This window comes from Macaca fascicularis, chromosome 3 (genome assembly GCF_037993035.2).
Source record: "Macaca fascicularis isolate 582-1 chromosome 3, T2T-MFA8v1.1".
In the NCBI taxonomy this organism is placed as follows: domain Eukaryota; kingdom Metazoa; phylum Chordata; class Mammalia; order Primates; family Cercopithecidae; genus Macaca; species Macaca fascicularis.
This window is the reverse complement of record NC_088377.1, coordinates 198,918,974-198,937,301: the sequence shown is the minus strand read 5'-3', so window position 1 is coordinate 198,937,301 and position 18,328 is coordinate 198,918,974. Positions and strand designations below refer to the sequence as shown.

The following is an 18,328-nucleotide window of genomic DNA, read 5'->3' as shown; positions in this document are numbered from 1 at the left end:
AAAACATAGTATAATTCTCTGAATTATTTTCCATTGCTTATAAGCATTCATCTTCGTATTTTACCTATGTTCACATAACCTTAATTTTTTAAGATGTTAAATAAGATAATAAGATTCATAAAATTGTTCATTTAAAATTCTTTGCACTTCTCTGAGAATGACAGCCTGAAATACAAAGTGGTGCCTCTGTCATCATCCCCATTATTAAACAGCTTCTTTCTTAGTCTTTCTACAGGTGACCCCTGTCACCCCCTCCTACGCACACTCCCTAATATGATATCTTGCTAAAAAATGCCCAGCGTAAAACAACCCATCAATCGTATGAAAGAACAAGACTTTCCCCTACTTAATAAGAGTAGGTGGTAAGGAAAAAATTACTTATCTTTTTAAGTTTATTAATTAGAACATTTCTAGAACAGAATGTGTTCATTATTAACATCTTCCATTGGGGTTTTTGTTGTTAAGTCTTGATCAAGTTGTCATATTTTTCTGTAAATGTGTAGCAGAAGTTTAGTAGAAGTCATAAACTGAAATCGAGGATTGCAGGGGCTTCGGTGCAGCAGGCCACCTTTCCACGCATCGCAGGTCTTCGTGTAGTCCTTCTAAAGGTGGCACAGGGACTGGGTCGGCTGCGGACTCCAGGAAGTACCCTGCAGGGCACCCGGGCGTTGTGTAAGAACTCCTTTACCAGTGTGATGTCTTACAACTCTGGCCTTTGTTATCAATTTGGAACACCAAAAGCCAAACTATAATAAAAATATACTTATTGAAGCTTCTACTCAATCGAGATGGAGCCAGTTTTCATGTCCTCTTAACACACCACTTTGCAAAGAGTTAACCTTCCTTTCCCTTTGCTCTTCCAAAAGTACATAAGGTCTGTGATCACGTCCCAGGGCTTCTATTAGAGGCAAGGAATCTGTCCTCTTACAGTGTTTTTCTAACAAGACTTTGAAAAAAGCATGTCATTTTCTTGAGAGCCTTATCTGAAGGGCTTTTTTTTGGGGGAGGGGGGGTGGAGCGCAGAGTCTTGCTCTGTCGCCCAGGCTGGAGTGCAGTGGTGCAATCTCGGCTCGCTGCAAGCTCCGCCTCCCGGGTTCACACCATTCTCCCGCCTCAGCCTCCTGAGTAGCTGGGACTACAAGCGCCCACCACCACACCCGGCTAATCTTTTGTATTTTTAGTAGTGACGGGATTTCACCGTGTTAGCCAGAATGTTCTCGATCTCCGGACCTCATGATCTGCCTGCCTCGGCCTCCCAAAGTGAGGGCATTCTTAATTCTCAGTGAATGTATTTTATTTTTCAGTGATGAAAAAGTTTTAAATAAAGCAGAAAATTCAGTAGCATTCCCAGTCTCAAAACCAACACACACCACACATTGTTTCCCCTTCTACGGTTTGTTCCTGTCGCTGCTACTTCACCTTCTCCACCCAAACTGCATGCCAGTGGGGGACTTTCTCCGGAAGATTCCATTTCGAAGTATTTGAACTTTTCTCCACTACCTTAATGGCTTATAATTTTCTGTTACTCCACAGTTTGACTGGTAACAAGGCAAAGAATGGAAGTGGATTTCTAAGTCACATTAAGACACAAGGAGAACAGTTTTCAAGGGTCTCTGGACTTGCCAGAGATTCTAGGTGGTCCTCGGAATAGGTTAGCTGGAGGAAAAACTCTCAGAGAAAAAGGTTGGAATAAATGGCATTAATTCACATCCATCAGGAAAGTCAGCTGTGGTGCCCACAGGAGGAGGCTTTTGCCAGTTTCCTCTGTGTGGACCACTTCCCATTCCCTGAGGTAAGGGAAGCATGTGACGTACTGCAGATACATGTGGGAATTCTTCCTCCTTACAAACAAGTTTTCATGAAAGCAATTTTTAAAATGTGATCAAAAGCGAGCAGACCCCATGAGTGGTCTTTCATGCACTCTTGTTAATTCCATGGGTCCCATTTCTGCTTCTTTTTGGCTTTGTACAGATAACCCAGAGGCTGAATTCCAAAACCATGTGTTTGCTTCTCTCAAGCAAACTCCAGCTTGGCATGCAGGTGCACTTCGAGTTGGCTGCCGTGGGCCTGTGCTTTTTGGTAATGTGGGCGTATCTGCCCTGCATCTTCAGTTCCTTGTTTGGAGAGCCGAAACAATGCCTTTTACAGCTGTTGAGTAAGACCTGTAATTCCATGGCGAGTCAAAGGTGGTACCATGATGGGCAGACGGCGTGTTAGAGGAGCGGGATGGTGAAGAAGCCGGTTCACTCCACGCTGCCTCACGTTGTGGGCATTGCTTTCTAAGAGTCAGATGGCAAGTTGAATATGGTCATATGGTTCAGGATTCCTGTTTCAAGAAGAGCTTTCTTCAACTAAGAAATAGTGAAACTATCTTCTCATCCTTTAACCATTATCTGTTCTTCTTTGTGTTTACGTGTATTACTTTGAATTTCTAATTTTAAATATTTTAACATTCCTGCTGCATAATATTAACAAATAATATTTAAAATATGTTGGATGCAGCAATCTACAGACAATAAAATACCTTTCCATCAAGCGTCTGCTGCTCCCGAAGCCACCAGAGCTGTGTGTGCTGAGCCAAGACAATCAAGCTCATTGAACTTCTCCTTTCGTCTCTTCAGTTTTGCTTGGAATTCAAATGTCTTACTTATGGAATTCAAAAATTTAACATGAACATTTTCCTTTCATGTATTAATGAAGACAGGTGACCGTGTTTATTTTTAAAGAAAGAAAAGGTCATCATTTCTCCAAATGGCAGTGGAAGCAGCTTAGTCCTTGCTTTTAAAAGCATTATTCTAACTTGTGACTTCAAAACACAAACCTGTGGTCTCGTCACAAGGAAGGAAAATGTAAAGGGATTCTATTCTTCATTTTAACAAAAGGTTTGATTGTAATGTTCGGTAAATTAAAGGGCATTGTGCTGCAACAGGCGCCCATGTAGAAAAGAGAAGTACAGCCTTCCCATTAGTGACTGGGTTCCCCAAAGCCCAGCTTTCCTTAACACTCCTTGTCTACAGTGGGAAGAAGTCTCCAGGGCTGGCAGCATTGTTGTAGTCACGAAGTGTCACCAGGACAGTTTCCACTTGTCCCATATCCGAAGACCCACGGAGTGATGATGGGCGTCTCCAGTCATCCGTGGGGACTCATTCTCCACTGCACGAGTGGTTTGATTGATGTGAAATAATGCCAGATGGACTAGCTTTTGCTCATTTTTAAATGGTCCACCATCCTTTGGAGTTTTAGTATTGCGTGGGGAGTTTATTCTCATTATTATTTTTAATAATAATAATAAATCATCTTGCACCTCTCAGTATCTCACTCCTTCATTGTTACAGCCAACAGATAGATGCCAAAGTAACCTAATTTCTGTGACTTTGAATGGAGCTGAAATAGCACTGGCCTGCTCCAGCCTTTCTTCTGACACCCCACGGGTTCTACGGGTGTCTGCGGCAACAGGGTCTGCAGGAACAGGTGAGTTGGTATTGGCTGATCCAGGATCCCAGTGCCTGTGGATGGGATTCACATGGAACCACATTTGGACCCTTTACAAGTCTCCAGATGCACTACCCCGGTACTCAGAGGTGGCAGCTGCACTTCCTCCTGGTGCCAACAGGAAGACGAGCGTGGCCCACAGCACAGGCTGCTGTGTGCTTTCCCCATGAACGCCGCAGTTGAACGCCTGTTCCCACCTAGTGCTGGCTTGCTGCATGTGGTGAAATATAATTCTTATTTTCAGTAAATGGGATGATTAACTCCTGGAAACCGACCCTCAATGTCAACACCAATAAGGTGGTATCATGAAACAGTCTCAGGATGTGATGTGAGCGCCGGGTCCTGCGTCAGACGCACACAGGATGCTGGTGTTCTCTTCCCAGCGGAGAAATTGTCCTTGTGAACTAGAAGTTCAGTTTCACATAGTCTCTTAAATAGGCATTTCCTAGTATTTCCCCTCCTGAAGACAGGCCATGAAATATTTCCCTCTTCAAAAAAGAAGTGAGCAGAAGAGAACAGACAGAAGTGGCACGCTCTGGACCATGCTTGACGTCCGCAGGGAGGCGCGGAAACACAAGTGCAGAAGGAAGCGCTGCTCACATCAGCTTTCAGCAGGGACAGAGCCGCGCGCGTACTGGGAATCCGCTGTCCCTGGAGGCAGCAGAACGCTGGAGCCGTGCTTGTTATTTGCCCTCTGATGGTGTCAGCAGTGGTGGCTCTGCCCTGCTGGGGGTGACAGTGCAGCCACCTGACGGTGTCCCTGAGGTCAGCCCTAGGCGCACATTCACGCAGCGCTCAATTGCTGGTACTTGTGGTGGCTCATCATGTTGTATTTCCTTAAACAAAAGGATAAGAGTGTCCCCAGAAATGCAGTGGAGCCACAGAGCGTGGGAGGGAACTGAAGAGCCTTTCCAGGACCCTCTTCCTCTGCTGAAACACTGAGACTCTCCAGCACCCCATCCCCAGGGCACACCCCTTCAACTGTGTCTCCCATATTCACTCATCATCCCTCAAAACCTCCTTGGGAACACAGACTCTGGCTCTCCCCCGTGAGCTGTGATTCCCAGGTTATGAAGGGGCGCACCCATGGGGCTCAATGAGACAGCATGACTTGCTGGAAGGCTCCATGCCAAAAAGTAGCCGTGGGAGGGACCCACACTGTTCTGTGTATCAGACTGTTAAGAACTCTATCAGCACCAAGTCCAGTGCCTTCCCACTGTGTTCATGTGGGTTCCTGTTCTGCAGAAGCTCCTTTCCAGGTTCATGTTTGCGAGTGACAGTTGCGGTTCCTCTCCGAAGAGAAGGTGCTCTTGCAATTGTTAACAGACCCTGTTGTGTTCTGGGCTGTCTGTGCTCCATGTTCCTAGAAATCACCCCCTTGACCTCAAGGTGTTGATCATTTGACCGGAAAACAGTGCCAACGACATTTGGGCTATGTTAATACATTGTGAACACGTTCTCGATCAAAGCGTTCATGGAATCACACTTTTGTTACACAAATTTTGGGATTCTGTGTAAAATGATTCCATTAAATGTGGAAGCCAGTTGGTTTGCCTGACACATGGAGACTGTTTCCTTCAAAAACCATCTAGCAGCACCCAGTCTTGTGACCCAGGGACTGTCCTTAATGCTCCAACTCTAAATGGTCTCATAGGGTGAGCTAGAAAATGATATAAGACAGGAACTGGCAGGATGGATTCAGAAACGAGAGGAGGATGACAGAGGAAACCTTAGATTGAATTTGTATCTCTAACAAAGTAGATTGTGTGAGCTCTGATGGTGTCATTCTCAAAGGGTGAGAACGTGAAAAAGAATGCAGCCACATCTTTGGCCGCTGTGGTGTGGATGTCATGTGCTCTGGGATCTACGTCAGTGGATGTTGGCAACACGCTTGGGAAACCCACTTCCTGAGTCCCCGTGGCTTTCTCCATGAATGGTTTGATCTAGGAATTCACTCTTCCACAAGCACATCATGTCTAGGCCCTCAGGAAGTATGAGAATTTGAGAAGGTTGGAGATACCTTTTCACTCAGGGCTCATCTAGTAAACAGCTTAAGTAAAATTCTCTTAATGGAGTTTAAAAATAAGAAAATGTCAGACTGAGTTCTCCCAGCCAAGAGCCCTTCAAAACCCAAAATTATAGAGCAAGCAGCTCTAAAAGATGAAAGACACGCCTCCAAACGCTCTCTAAGAATCAGGGAACCAACAGCAAATCCAACTTCCCTAAGCACTTCAGCTTGCATCAACTGAAATTCAGCACTAATTCTTCGCTCCCTGTTTTCACTCTTCATGGATTTCCTGACGTGAGCACGCATTGCGGTGCAGTCTCGCCTTTGCTGGCTCACTCCCCCGGTCAGCCTCTCTCAGCTCATTCTAGAGCTTTCCTCATAAAGCTTCAATTCAGAGGCACTGACGGAGAGCCCAGAGCAAGGAGCTGTGTGAAGTGGGATGCGGAGTGAGAAGGGATCCCTGACCACCAGGAGCTCACACTGCGGAGGAGACCCAGCTGCAGGTGCAGTGCACACTGGTGCCTGGAGGCCACTGAGAAGGCTCCAGGAGAGATGGAGCACCTGACCTGGGACCTGGACCGTGGAGAATGAGGGAGATGTAAAAAAAGGAGGAGAGTTGTAGAGAAGAGCTCTCTGAACTGTTGCCCTTCCGAATTTATACAACTCCTATTAGGTTCAGGTTATTACGGGAACAGTCAGTGAACTGACACCTGTCTGTCATGAGTTACAATGATGTTTGCTGGGCAACCCCAGAGAGGAAGATGCAGCAAGGGAATGTGTAGTAAAACATTCCAAGTTCCTTATGCTCTGTTTTGGGGAAGTTCTTCCAAGTTTCAGAAGATTCAAAGGCAGTGTTTTGGATGCCCATCATCAAAATAAAATGTTTACCTATAATATAAATCACTTGTAGAGATTTCCAGGTTATGCATTACTATTCCACAGATATTAGCTGAGTCCCTGCTGCCTGTGCTAAGCAACCAAAACACAGTCCCTGCCCTAAAAAAATTAATCTCATGAGAAGAATCAGAGCTTGAAGCCCCCAGTTAAAGCACCAGGTAGAATGTGACGAATGCCATAGAGATATATGTTTGAAGCAGTAACTGTTTGATGTGGGGGGCAAGTTGTAGGAAAGAAAGATCACGGGATGGGGTAGGTAATGGGCATGTCCTGATCGGACTCCTGGAGGAGGAAGTGGTGTCTGAACCGCACCTTGAAGTCTGGGTTGGTTCATTACAGAAAAATCAGCACAAAATGTAGAGAAGGATGGCGGCGGGGAGGGGGCAAAGGCTGAGAAGCAGTCTTATGGGATAGAAAGTATCAGCTTAGTAAAAGGAAATTCAGACAAAGGACAGTGCTAGTCTAGTCACCCTTGGTAATTTTTTAAATAGGTTATATTTTGCACCAGAAACGCCAACATGGTCATTCAGGGACAAGCAACTGGAAAGAGGAGGTGATGGTAAGAAGATTGGCAAGAAGGCTGCAGTGACAGGCCAGAAGAAAATCCACAGGGCATTTCAGAGGCCAGGCCCAGGCTTTGGTGCCACCACTGGCTGCTGGGGGCTGTGGACCAATTGCTAACCTTCTCTAGGCCTTGGTTTCCTTATCTGTAAGATGTGAACCTCATCTCAGCACTTTTTCACTTTAAAGAAGTAAAATTCTGTTCTCTTGAGGATGTCCAAAGCTGAAATGATGGTACTCAGCCCTGGGGGAAAAGGTTGCCTTACAGTTTGCTGTGGGCCCTGGGGTTATTCACTGCCTTTGTTTCCATTCTGCTTATCTTCATTTTCTGTTCTTTTCTACAGGTGCTATTTATGTAACAAAAGTTGCAGTGCCTTAAGAAACTAAGCCCTCCCACCACCACACTCTCTCACACATGCACTCATCTATAAAATAAAAGAATTTAAATGTCAGGGGTTTTTTTTCTGAGCTCACTATTTTTTTATGATTTTTTTCCATTTATTGGGGTACAGGTGGTATTTAGTTACATGAGTATGTTCTTTAGTGGTGATTTGTGAGATTTTGGTGACATATCACCTGAGCAGTATACACTGCACCATATTTGTTGTCTTTTATCCCTTGCTCCCCTCCCTCCCCTCCCCCCAGGTCCCCAAAATCCATTGTATCATTCTTATGCATCTGCATTCTCATAACTTAGCTCCCACATATCAGGGAGAACATACGATGTTTGGTTTTCCATTCCTGAGTTACTTCACTTAGAAGAATAGTCTCTAGTCTCATCCGGGTCACTGCAAATGCTGTTAAATCATTCTTTTTTATATGGCTGTGTAGTATTCCATTGTATGCCACAGTTTCTTTATCCTCTCATTGATTGATAAGCATTTGGGTTTGTTCCACAATTTTGCAGTTGTGAATTGTGCTGCTATAAACATGCGTGTGCAAGTATATTTTTTTGTATAATGACATCTTTTCCTCTAGGTAAATACCCAGTAGTGGGATTGCTGGATCATATGGTAGTTCTACTTTAAGTTCTTTAAGGAATCTCCACATTGTTTTCCACAGCGGCTGTACTAGTTTACATTCCCACCAGCAGTGTAGAAGTGTTCCCTGTTCACTGGAAACCAACATCTACTGTTTATTGATGTTTTGGTTATGGCCATTCTTGCAGGAGTAAGGTGGTATCACATTGTGGTTTTGATTTGCATTTCCCTGATCATTAGTGATGTTGAGCATTTTTTCATATGTCTGTTGGTCGTTTGTGTATCTTCTTTTGAAATTGTCTATTCATGTCCTTAGCCCACTTTTTGGTAGGATTGTTTTTTTTTTTTTTTTCTTACTGATTTGTTTGCTTAAATGTCAGTATTTAAAACACCTATAGCTAAATGCCCACTATCGGGGAAAGGCCACGAATACTGTTTAAATTACATGTTAATTTCCTAATAATTCCAGAAGGCATCTGAGTAGAGTTGCTACACTTGTCCGAGTTCACATTCACAGGCAGGACGCCACAGTGCAGATGGCCCCCAGCTTATGATGGTTTGACTTTACAGTGGTGCAGAAGCAACATGCATTAAATAGAAACTGAACTTCAAGTACCCATGCAACCATTCTGTTACTCACTTTCAGTTCAGTGTTCAATGAATCACGTAAGATATTCAACGCTTTATCCTCAGTAGGCTTTGTGTGAGATGGGTTTGCCCAGCTGCAGAGGAAGGTAGGTATTCTGAGCATGTGTAAGGCAGGCTAGGCTCAGCTGTGACACTCAGTAGGTTACCTGTGTTCAATGCACATTTTTTTTTTTTTTTTTTGAGACGGAGTTTCACTCTTGTCACCCAGGCTGGAGTGCCATGGTGTGAGCTCACTGCAATGTCCGCTTCCCAGGTTCAAGCGATTCTCCTGCCTCAGCCTCCCAAGTAGCTGGGCTTAGAGGTGCCCACCACCATGCCCAGCTAATTTTTGTATTTTTAGTAGAGACAAGGTTTCACCATGTTGGCCAGGCTGGTCTCAAACTCCTGGCCTCAGGTGATCCACCCACCTCAGCCTCCCAAAGTGCTGGGATTATAGGCGTGAGCTACCGAGCCCGGCCTCAACGTACTTTCAACTTCAGAAACCCTTGGGCCATAACCCATCGTAAGTAGGGGAGCATCTGTACTAAGCTCCCGTGGTACCTTTGGTTTTGCTTTCATTGTTTAAAACATTACTTTGCCATGAAGGCCTAGCTTCCCCACAGACTCACAGATGAAAAGCATCTTATCTACAAGCCACGAAAGAGGAAAAAGACTCCTAAGATGCGGTTGGGGGATATTTCATCAGTTTAATATCACAAAGGATGTTTCCTAAAAAATATTGATAGACGAATACAGAACAGATCAAATTGAAATGAGCAGAATGGGACAAACAGCCCACTGGAGTGGCGTGTGCAGAGAAGTGTCAGCTTTATCTCAGTGTTAATAGAGTCAAGTGCCTCTGCAGATGACTTTATGCTCTGTGAAAAAAAAATCACGCCAGTATCTACCTCTTCCTCCCTCCTACCACCCAACCTTGCGCCACGCAGGCTCAGTTTGTATTTTTGCCATCAATTTAGAAATTCAAGAGAACTTAAGAGTATAATTTTGCTTCCCAAGTTAAGATAAATGTGAGAATTTAAACAGCTGCACTTTATAGGAATTAAGATAATATCCAATGCCTCTTTTGCAGACAATATTTTCCATTGGATTAAACCTGCTAGGGTTCATCATTTTAGAACCCATTATGTTTTATTGAAGGAAGCCCATTTGTTTGTGATGGATTTTATGAAAAGAGCATTTTCCAAAGAAAAGCTAGGACCCAGCATCATTTTGCCAGGAACATTTTATGCCTACCTATTTGTAGAACTCTACATAAGCCCACCTTGAGGAAAGTAGCTACAGAAACAGACTGGGACTATTCTTTCACCATAACTATCCACCTCCCAGGTTCCCCCACACACCAGACTTGGGCTGGATGAGCTGGTCAGTATTTGCACAAAACTTAAATATTATATCATCCAAGAATGTTTTTCCTATTAGGGTAACTTTGTTATAAAAATATGAATTTGATGTTCCATCATGATTGTCTCAAAAGAAAGAATGTGTAGTTCACATTTCCTAGATTGAGCCGTTAGAATTTTGCCTAATTTCGTAACTCGAGACATCTCTATGGGGTGCTTCTTCCATGCACAAGAAACCCCAAGGCTTCCTGGGTGTTGGGGCTGGTGATGGGAGTGGACGAACTCGTTCGCTTTGGCTCAGAGCCGCCCTGATGTTTCTGTTCCTGGCACGGGTGTGCTCCCAAGGCTCAAGGCGCGGCGTGGGAAAAGCGTTCGCTGCATGAAGCGGGCAGTCGGTGCGTCTTCTCATCGACACTGGAGTCCCTCTGCCCTTCGCAACCAGCTCAAGCAGGGCCATGGTGGGGGCGACAGTGACAACCTGGGACCTCCTAACAGGCGGCCTCAGAGTGCCCACCCTGAGCCAGGCAATTGTCCCCCACCACCACGCCCACCCGGATGCAGGGGAGTCGTGCTAAACAGCACACGTGCCCGATGCACCTGCTCCCGTGTGAGCCGGGCCAGCACGGCAGGGTGTGTGTTTGCTGCATGGGTTCAGGTTGGCTGTGATCAAAACTTCCACTAGACGGCACAGTGAGCTGAGATTCCCGCCTCGCTGTGTCCAGCCCTCCCTCCCTGCGTGTCTCTTTCTCCGCCTATCTCCTGGAACCGGCCCAGTGGGCAGGGAGGGACCATCCCAGCTCCTTGGATCAATCGAAGGGGATGTCAGGGGGTGGGTGGAAGGTGAGAAGGGCTTGAAGCCCCGGGCCTGACAGTGGAGTGCGCGGCTGCTTTGCAGCAAAGGATGATGTGTGCACGCACATGCTTTATTTTCTTGTGTGGACACACTTGGAACCTATGTCTACACATGACACGCGGCACCTTGCAAATGCGCAAGCAGAGTGACAGCAGATGAGGCTGTCACTTCCTGGGGTGCCATAGTGCAGCTGGGTTTGGTCCTTTGAAATGCTTTTCCTTAAAATCAGGGCCAGTTCCCAACCATACAGACGAATGAGAAGCGAGCGGGCTGTGCTGGCGGCACAGGGGTCTTTGTGGAGGGTGATTTTCAGAAGGCCTTTGTTTCCTCGTCTGCTCATAGTAATGCTCACTGACAAACACCAGAAAAATTAAGATTGGAACAGCCAAGGGTCAAAATATTTGCTTCCATCCATTTGTGTTTGTTTCATGCTAGAAGCTGTTCCGCATTTTGCATGGATCAAAGCAGCCGGGTCTCTGAACTGCATCACACCCGGTGGGTTCAGAAAATTGTGTTGGTTTTAAGAAAAATGACTTCTATGCAAGCAGAAATGGGAACGTGGGATGGCCCCAGCAAGAGCTTGGTCCAAGCTCCCTGTCCCTGTAATTAAAGGATATGATAATTGTTGTCATCTCAGTGGTAAACTGATCCCCAAACACATACCTAACACCCGAGGTTATATTTACACGTGTAAAATCTGTGTAATAACAATGCGCATATTCACTTAACAGTCGCATGGTGTTATATGCATTGTGCACCATAGCACATGTTGGAGGAAACGAGAGCTTCTAATTAAATGACGTCACACCACAGCCCAGGCCTATGCGCATTGCAGGCACGGCCCAGGCTTGTGAGCATGGTGGGCACAGCCCACGCGGCATGTGCGAAGGCCTCTGCTGCCTTTTGTGCATCTGCCAGTCTGGGCTCCCCACTCAGGAGCACTCCTGACCCTGTGTTTCACTTTCAGTCCTACATGGAGGACCACCTGAAGAACAAGAACCGGCTGGAGAAGGAGTGGGAGGCGCTGTGTGCCTACCAGGCGGAGCCCAACAGCTCACTTGTGGCCCAGAAGGAGGAGAATGTGCCCAAGAACCGCTCCCTGGCCGTGCTGACCTGTACGTACCAGCTCCGGGGGCGGGAGGCCAGGGTGACAGGAGGGGGAAACTGGCCATGCTGACCTGTACATACCAGCCCCAGGGGCGGGAGGCCAGAGTACAGGCCAGGGAAACAGCCCCGTCCTCAGGGTCTGGACAGTCCTCCCCTCCTCCTTCCCGGCACCCCCTCCTCTACAGCAGACCTGCCCACTCTGGGAAGGCCCTCATGGGAATCTCCCCTCTGCAGTGCCATCCCCAGCCCAACCAACAAGGACCCAGTGTCTTCCTTTCCTCCAGCACGGGCTTGGGGACATCTGCACCCCAGTGGGCATCAGCTCTATTGTTCTCTGTCGCCGTGTGACTTGAGACATGTTCCTGAACCTCTTGGAGCCTCCACGTCACATCTGTAATTGGGGTCATGCTGTTGTCCTTGAAATATTGCTGCTGTAAGGATTAGATGGAGTCGTTAGCGTAGCACCAGCACACCGGAGGCACAGGATGAACAGTGGTCGCTTTTACAGCGTCTTTAACTTTACAACCATTTCCACAAACATTACTGAGCACCTACTACCTAGCTAGGGATCATTGCCAGAAAATGGAAACGTAAGCCAGCAGTTCTCCAAGTGACTCGAGTGGAGCGGAGGAGACACCATCCCGTGTTCCCGCAGCGCAGGAGGCACTAAGTTGCTTACGGGATGAGGAGGGAGAGGGCCGCCCGGCGCTGGCGTCCACCTCACTCACCCTCTGTGTGTACAGCAGGTTCCAAGGGAGGTTCCGCACTTTGCTTGGTTATAAACCCACCCGCTGGGAGGAAGGGGGTGCTAGATGTGTTCCTGACCAGAGTTTCGGAGGGAAGTAGATACTCACAATGTTGATTCATGAATGATATGAATGATAAATGACAGTATGGGTAGAGTTCCTTGGTTACTCTCCTGAGGACCCTAAGACAAGGCCCTCACCCATATCTCTGATGTGACAGAGGGGGCTCCGTCAGCTCATACTTCGAGAGCACCACTCGGCCACACTCACTTTCAGCATCACAGCAGCAGGCGGGACCAGTGTCCCCTGTGGCCGAGGCCGTCTCTCTGTCACTGTGTCCCTGCCTCAGCCCTTCAGAGCCAGTCAAGGGACCAGACTGGTGTCCCTGAGATACCGCCTGGCCTTGTGCCCAGAAGCACAGCCCCCCAGGGCAGCCCCAGTGCACGCCAGGGAGAGGCGCTGCCCTTCCACTCCTTCCAGCCCACAGGAAGTGTTACCGGTCAGAACAGAGAGAAGCTGGAATCTTGTTTTCCTTCAGAAACTAACCTGGGGCATTGCAGACCTGTGTAAAATCCCATTCACCCATGTGGGTGCACGCTTCTTGCTACCCATTTAGTGTTCAGACCACTTTCTATGAGGTCTGAGGGTTTTAACCCTAAAGAGATCTAAAAACAGAAGCTGTTGTGATTTATAAAGTTTATATTTAGAAGAAAAGCAAAATACAATACATCCCATCAGCCAACTAACAGATATTTACTAAGCACCTACTGTGTGTCGGGGGCTATTGACAGGCTCTGGGACTCACGATGGACCAAGGGGGGCCTGGCCACTGTCCTCAGAGAGGAGCAGCCTGGGGGAGGAGAGGGTGGGGAGCGAAGCCGGTGTGGTAGGGCAAGTGAGGGTGGCGGTGAGGGGGTGTCCTGCTGAGTCCTGAGTGGTGACATGGTTCATGGTAAACAGCCATGCAGTAAGCGTGCATTACATGTCTCTGTGTGTCTGGTCGTTTACTTGGATTGTGAGGTGTTTCATGGTAAATATTAGTCTGACAGCACACCCTCCTCAGAGACAGCCCAGAGCATGGCAGAAACGACCTGGCGATGGGGTTTTCCTCCCGTGTGCCCTGCAGCCACCTGGGCTCTGTCTGTGCAGTGTGGATGGGGCTTTGGGGGCGAGGGACCTAGTGATGGTGAAGTGGTCCATGCTCAGATGGGACACAGGCAACCTCTCAAGGTAGCAGCCAGCGCCAACAGGGCAGCCACACGTGGATGGGTGCCTGATGTTCTTGTGGGGATCAGGATGGCCCTGCCCACTTTGAGCCAGGTCACGGGTGAAGGGGGGGAAGCACCTCCCTCCTGAGACTCACGCTGGAGCCAGAAGGAAGCCACTTGCACCTCCTCCCAGGGTTCTCCTGACCCATGTGCCAGGATGTGAAGACACAGCGCTGCCCTTCAGGATTGAGAGGCCACCAGGGAAGACAGAGAAGGGCAAGTTCATCTCCTGGGAGAACTCTAGATAGAAATATTTTCATGAACACATGGGTTTATTCTGAGCAAACTTGTATTCCCTACTTTCTTCTCCATACTCCTGGCCGTCTTGCCTTTAGGAAGGAGATCTTGTCCTCAGGGGGACAGTGGCTTGGCTAAAGCTCTCCCTGTTGCCAGGCCCCGGAGAGATGGCCGCCTCCTTCGTCTTCGCTCCTGCCTCACCTGCGGCCGCTGCACTCTGCACGGGACACAACTGGCTCCAAAACAGCCACACACGGTCCAGGAGGACCAGCTTCCCCATGGCTCTGTGGCTTGGAAAGGCCCGTGCTGCACTGTCATGGCAGGTGGGTGGCGCTCGAGCTGGGCTCCACGCTGTCCTCCGTGTCGCCATGGAAGCGAGTCCACATGCTGGGCGCACACTATCCTCTGTGCGGGGATGGAAGCAAATCCGAGTACTCGGGCACACTGTCCTCCGTTCGGGATGGAACCTTTGGGATGGAGTCCTCCCTCTGCACCTGGCACTCCCACCGTGTCCTTTCCTCACGCTCACTGGGCACTCCCAGGTCTATTGAAGGGGTCCTTGGGACCACTCCTCCCTTCTCTCCTGCCTTGTCTTCCCCATGGAGCACTTCCCCGGGTCATTCTTCCACCCAGGAGATGGACACGGTCGCCTGACTTCCTGGATGCACCTTGAGCATGAGCCTCCGAATGAGCCCCCAAAGGAGAAGGAAACCCACACTATGAGATGCTTGGCTGGCAGCATGCTAGGTCTAGTTGTATTATCTCGGAAGTTTAAAGAACTTAATATGCATTTTCTGTTATTTGAATGCTTAAAAAAGAATTATGCAGCATTTCACTTGTCTGCATTTCAAATTAAGAATGGGGATATGATACTATTTTGGTGCCATATCCTAAACAAAAAAGTATTTTTGCCTCTATGTTGTAATAACGAGAGAGAGAGAGAGAAACAAGACAGAAACAATGCAGAGAGAGAAGACAGAGACAACGAAGAGCTGAAGGCCCAGGGACAGGAAGACAGTGAGGAGAGTCATGTGGGGTTCACATCTCCCGGCTTCTGAGGGCATTGCTGCTGGAGGATCATAGCCGCCTCACAGCCAGAGGCGCGGCTGTGAGCATCTCCCAGGCCCTTGCCTTACAGCGTCACCATTCCCAGGAGTCAGGGTCACCACGCTGGCCCTGCGCTGCAGCTGCGTGAGCGTCGTCCTAACCGTGGCATCGCCAGGACATGGTGAGCCAGTGTCCCCCATGCCTGTGAATGTGCCGTCTCTGGTCCTCACAATAAACCCCCTTACTTGGCAGACAAGAACTTCGGGGTTTAGAGCCTGGCCCATTGGAGCTGAAGCCCAGACTCCGCAGTACCAGCCTCATAGGCTGTCGTGGGCTCACCTGAGATTGTGTGTGTGTGTTGAGAAAATCTACGTCCATTACAAACTCCTGCAGAAGTATTTGAAACATGTACAAGGGCTGAAGCACTTTGGCTAAGCATAGCTTTCCTTAGAATACTCAGAAAACAATTTCTTTCTAAATAAACCTTTGGTTTAGTTTTTTTTTTTTTTTCTCTCCCAAAACTCTAAGCAGAGTCCCCTAAGAGGAATATTTTGCCTTGGTTTCTTCTGAGTGACCGAAAATTATCATGATTTGCTTTTAAAGATCAATACATGGGTGATTCTCCTAACTTTGATGATTAAGCCAGGGTTTTCTTTTTCCTTCCATAGAAAAAGGTTCTGAGCATATATGTCACCTCGCCAAGAAAGTTGCAGGAGAGAGACTCCCAACCTGGCTGCCTTCCCTCCACCCCTTTTGATCTCAGCGCCAGCCGACTCTGCCCCTAGGATTTGGGAGGGCTGTCAGTTTGTTGGTACTGAAAAGAAAATATCCCAGCAAATTCGGTGTGGGCCTTTTTCTTTGCTACCTCACAGGCAGAAGCTGTTCTGGGCAGCTGTTCTACCAGAGACTGCAGATTCTTTTTTAGGGAAGAGATCTACGGAGTCCTTCTCATTAGGCTACTTCTCGAAGGGAAAGATTGTCTAAAAGCATCATCTCTGAACTAGAACTGCAAGTGCACCTTCTGTGAGCATTTCAGGACCTCTGGTGCCAAGAAACAGTGCTGGCGGGTTGTCAGTTAGGAGCCGCACTGACATTCCACACAGTTCAGCTGCTCAAAGTTCAGATTTTAGATCCTCTTTACTCTCTTTCTTAAAGCTGAACCGATAGGTTCGTAAGATGTCTGGCCTGGTGTGGCATGGCTGGCTGTCCTTCTCACATCCTCCTTCCGATTCCACTTACAGAATCTTCGTGCGGGGAGGGTGTCGCAGAGTGTGGGGCGAGCCTGGCCTTCAGGATGCCAGCGGCCAGGCTTACCCTCTCCTGGGCGTGCTGTTTCCCTGTGACCTGGAAGATCCACCCTCCAGAGGGGCCCCAGGTCCCAGTGTGCTTCTTCCTGGATCAGGCCTCCCCCTTTATCCACCATAAGTTACATTCATCCTGCCAGGTGCACATCTCAGTGCTGGCTGATCCTGAGGCCGAGCCCACTAACATCCAGAGTCTTTCCTTAAGGTCTTCGGTGAAGCCGAGGGCCTCGCGCACCCCCTGCCCCCCACCCCCCGTTGGTGACCGTCAAGTTTAACAGGAGAATCGAGCCTTGTGTTCATCTCCTGTAACCGATTCTTATTCAGCCTCCAGAGCTTGTGGTTCCTGAGTCACCGCGTCACCTCCCTCTCCGCTCGGCGCCATCTGCTCGTTTTATAAACATGTTTTTCACGTCGTCAAGTCATTGATAAAAACACAGTCCGCAGGACCAGCGCTGAGCCAATCCTCCCCCGCAACACGAATCCACCGCGGGACTTTCCAGGCGCTGGTTCCGGGGCTGAGATTGTTCCACGGCCTGGCCATGCGATGGGATCACCCCAGCCATCCCCAGGCCCCGAGCACATTGGCAAAAGCTCATCAGACATTTGCACGCAAGGCACGGGGCTAAACACCTCCTTTTCATCCTCGAAACAGCCCTGAGATTCACACAGGGACAGAGCTGGGGCTGAAGGAGGTTAAGGAGCCCAAAGTCAGCAGCTCCCAGGAGGGTGCAGCCCACACGGCCCCAGCCCAGACCCAGCCGCAACCCACGAACACCGCTCCTACAGGACTCTCTCCAGAGCAGAGGTGTGGCTGGCTTAGCATGACTTCCTCCCTCACTTTTTATTACAAGAGTTTTAAACACTCAAGTGGAAGGGGTAGCTTGGTGTCACCTGCACACCTACCACCCACCCCTGCCAGCCCCCCGGTGTTGGCCGTATTCGCGAGACCTGAGAGCACTTCATTTATTTTCTGGCTGGATGACTTCAAGTAAGTATCAGGCATCATGACGTCCACATACTTTAGCCTGCCTGCAGGTCCTAAACACAAGGGCCTTCTAGGTAGCAACAGCCCCATTATAACTAAGAAAATTAACGAAAACCCCTCAGTGCCCTCTAACACCCAGCTGTGCCCATCTGCCCAGGCTTTGGAGACAGCAGATGAGCAGCTGAAACCACAGAATTGCATTTCCTCACAGTCCTGGAGGCCGGAGGCTGCGGTCCAGGTGTGGCAGGGCTGGCCGTGTCCGAGGCCCTCCCTGGGGCTTGCAGGTGCTATCTGTGACCAAGGGTCCCCTTTGTTTAAGGACAGCAGACCCACTGCACTAGGCCCCCCCTCAGGACCTCACCATCACTTGCTCGCCTCTCTGGAGGCCCTGTCTCCAAACATGGCAACACTCCATGTTCCTGGGGGTCGGGGTGTCCACGCAGGGGCGTCAGGGCACAGCTCAGCCCACAGGGGTGTCACTATTACACACTCCCAGGGACTCCCACCCTTTTCTCTACAACAGAGTCTGTTTTCTGTTGTCTGTTTTGTTTTTTCCACCAGGATGCAGTCAAGATTCATCATTGCATTCTGGGTTTTGTGTCTGTTTTGTCTGTTTAATTTTGAAACAGCTGCCCCTGACTTTTTTTCCTGATATGAATGGTTCCTAATAAATCTGTTCTTTTAGTGACCACCTTCCCGTTCCAAACAATCACAGACTGTCCATGTGGGAGTCTGTAGGGAACTCTGCAAACGCACGAGAAGCTCACCTGCCCACTTCCAGAACTCCCCCTTCCAGAACCCCTGTTTCCCAAGAACCTGGAGTGTTCAGGTCTCCACGATACTGTAGGAACATGA

At 48.5% G+C, this 18,328-nt stretch overlaps 1 protein-coding gene across 10 annotated transcripts in view; it reads left to right on the top strand.

Moving 5' to 3' along the window:
- PTPRN2 (protein tyrosine phosphatase receptor type N2) overlaps nt 1-18,328 on the top strand; it is a 1,017,982-nt gene that overhangs the window by 920,664 nt on the left and 78,990 nt on the right. For all 10 annotated transcript variants that reach the window (XM_045387364.2, XM_045387363.2, XM_045387365.2 and 7 more), the window contains one exon: nt 11,747-11,894. In XM_045387364.2, coding sequence (XP_045243299.2) covers nt 11,747-11,894 — 148 coding nt within the window. The remainder of the gene's footprint in view (nt 1-11,746; nt 11,895-18,328) is intronic.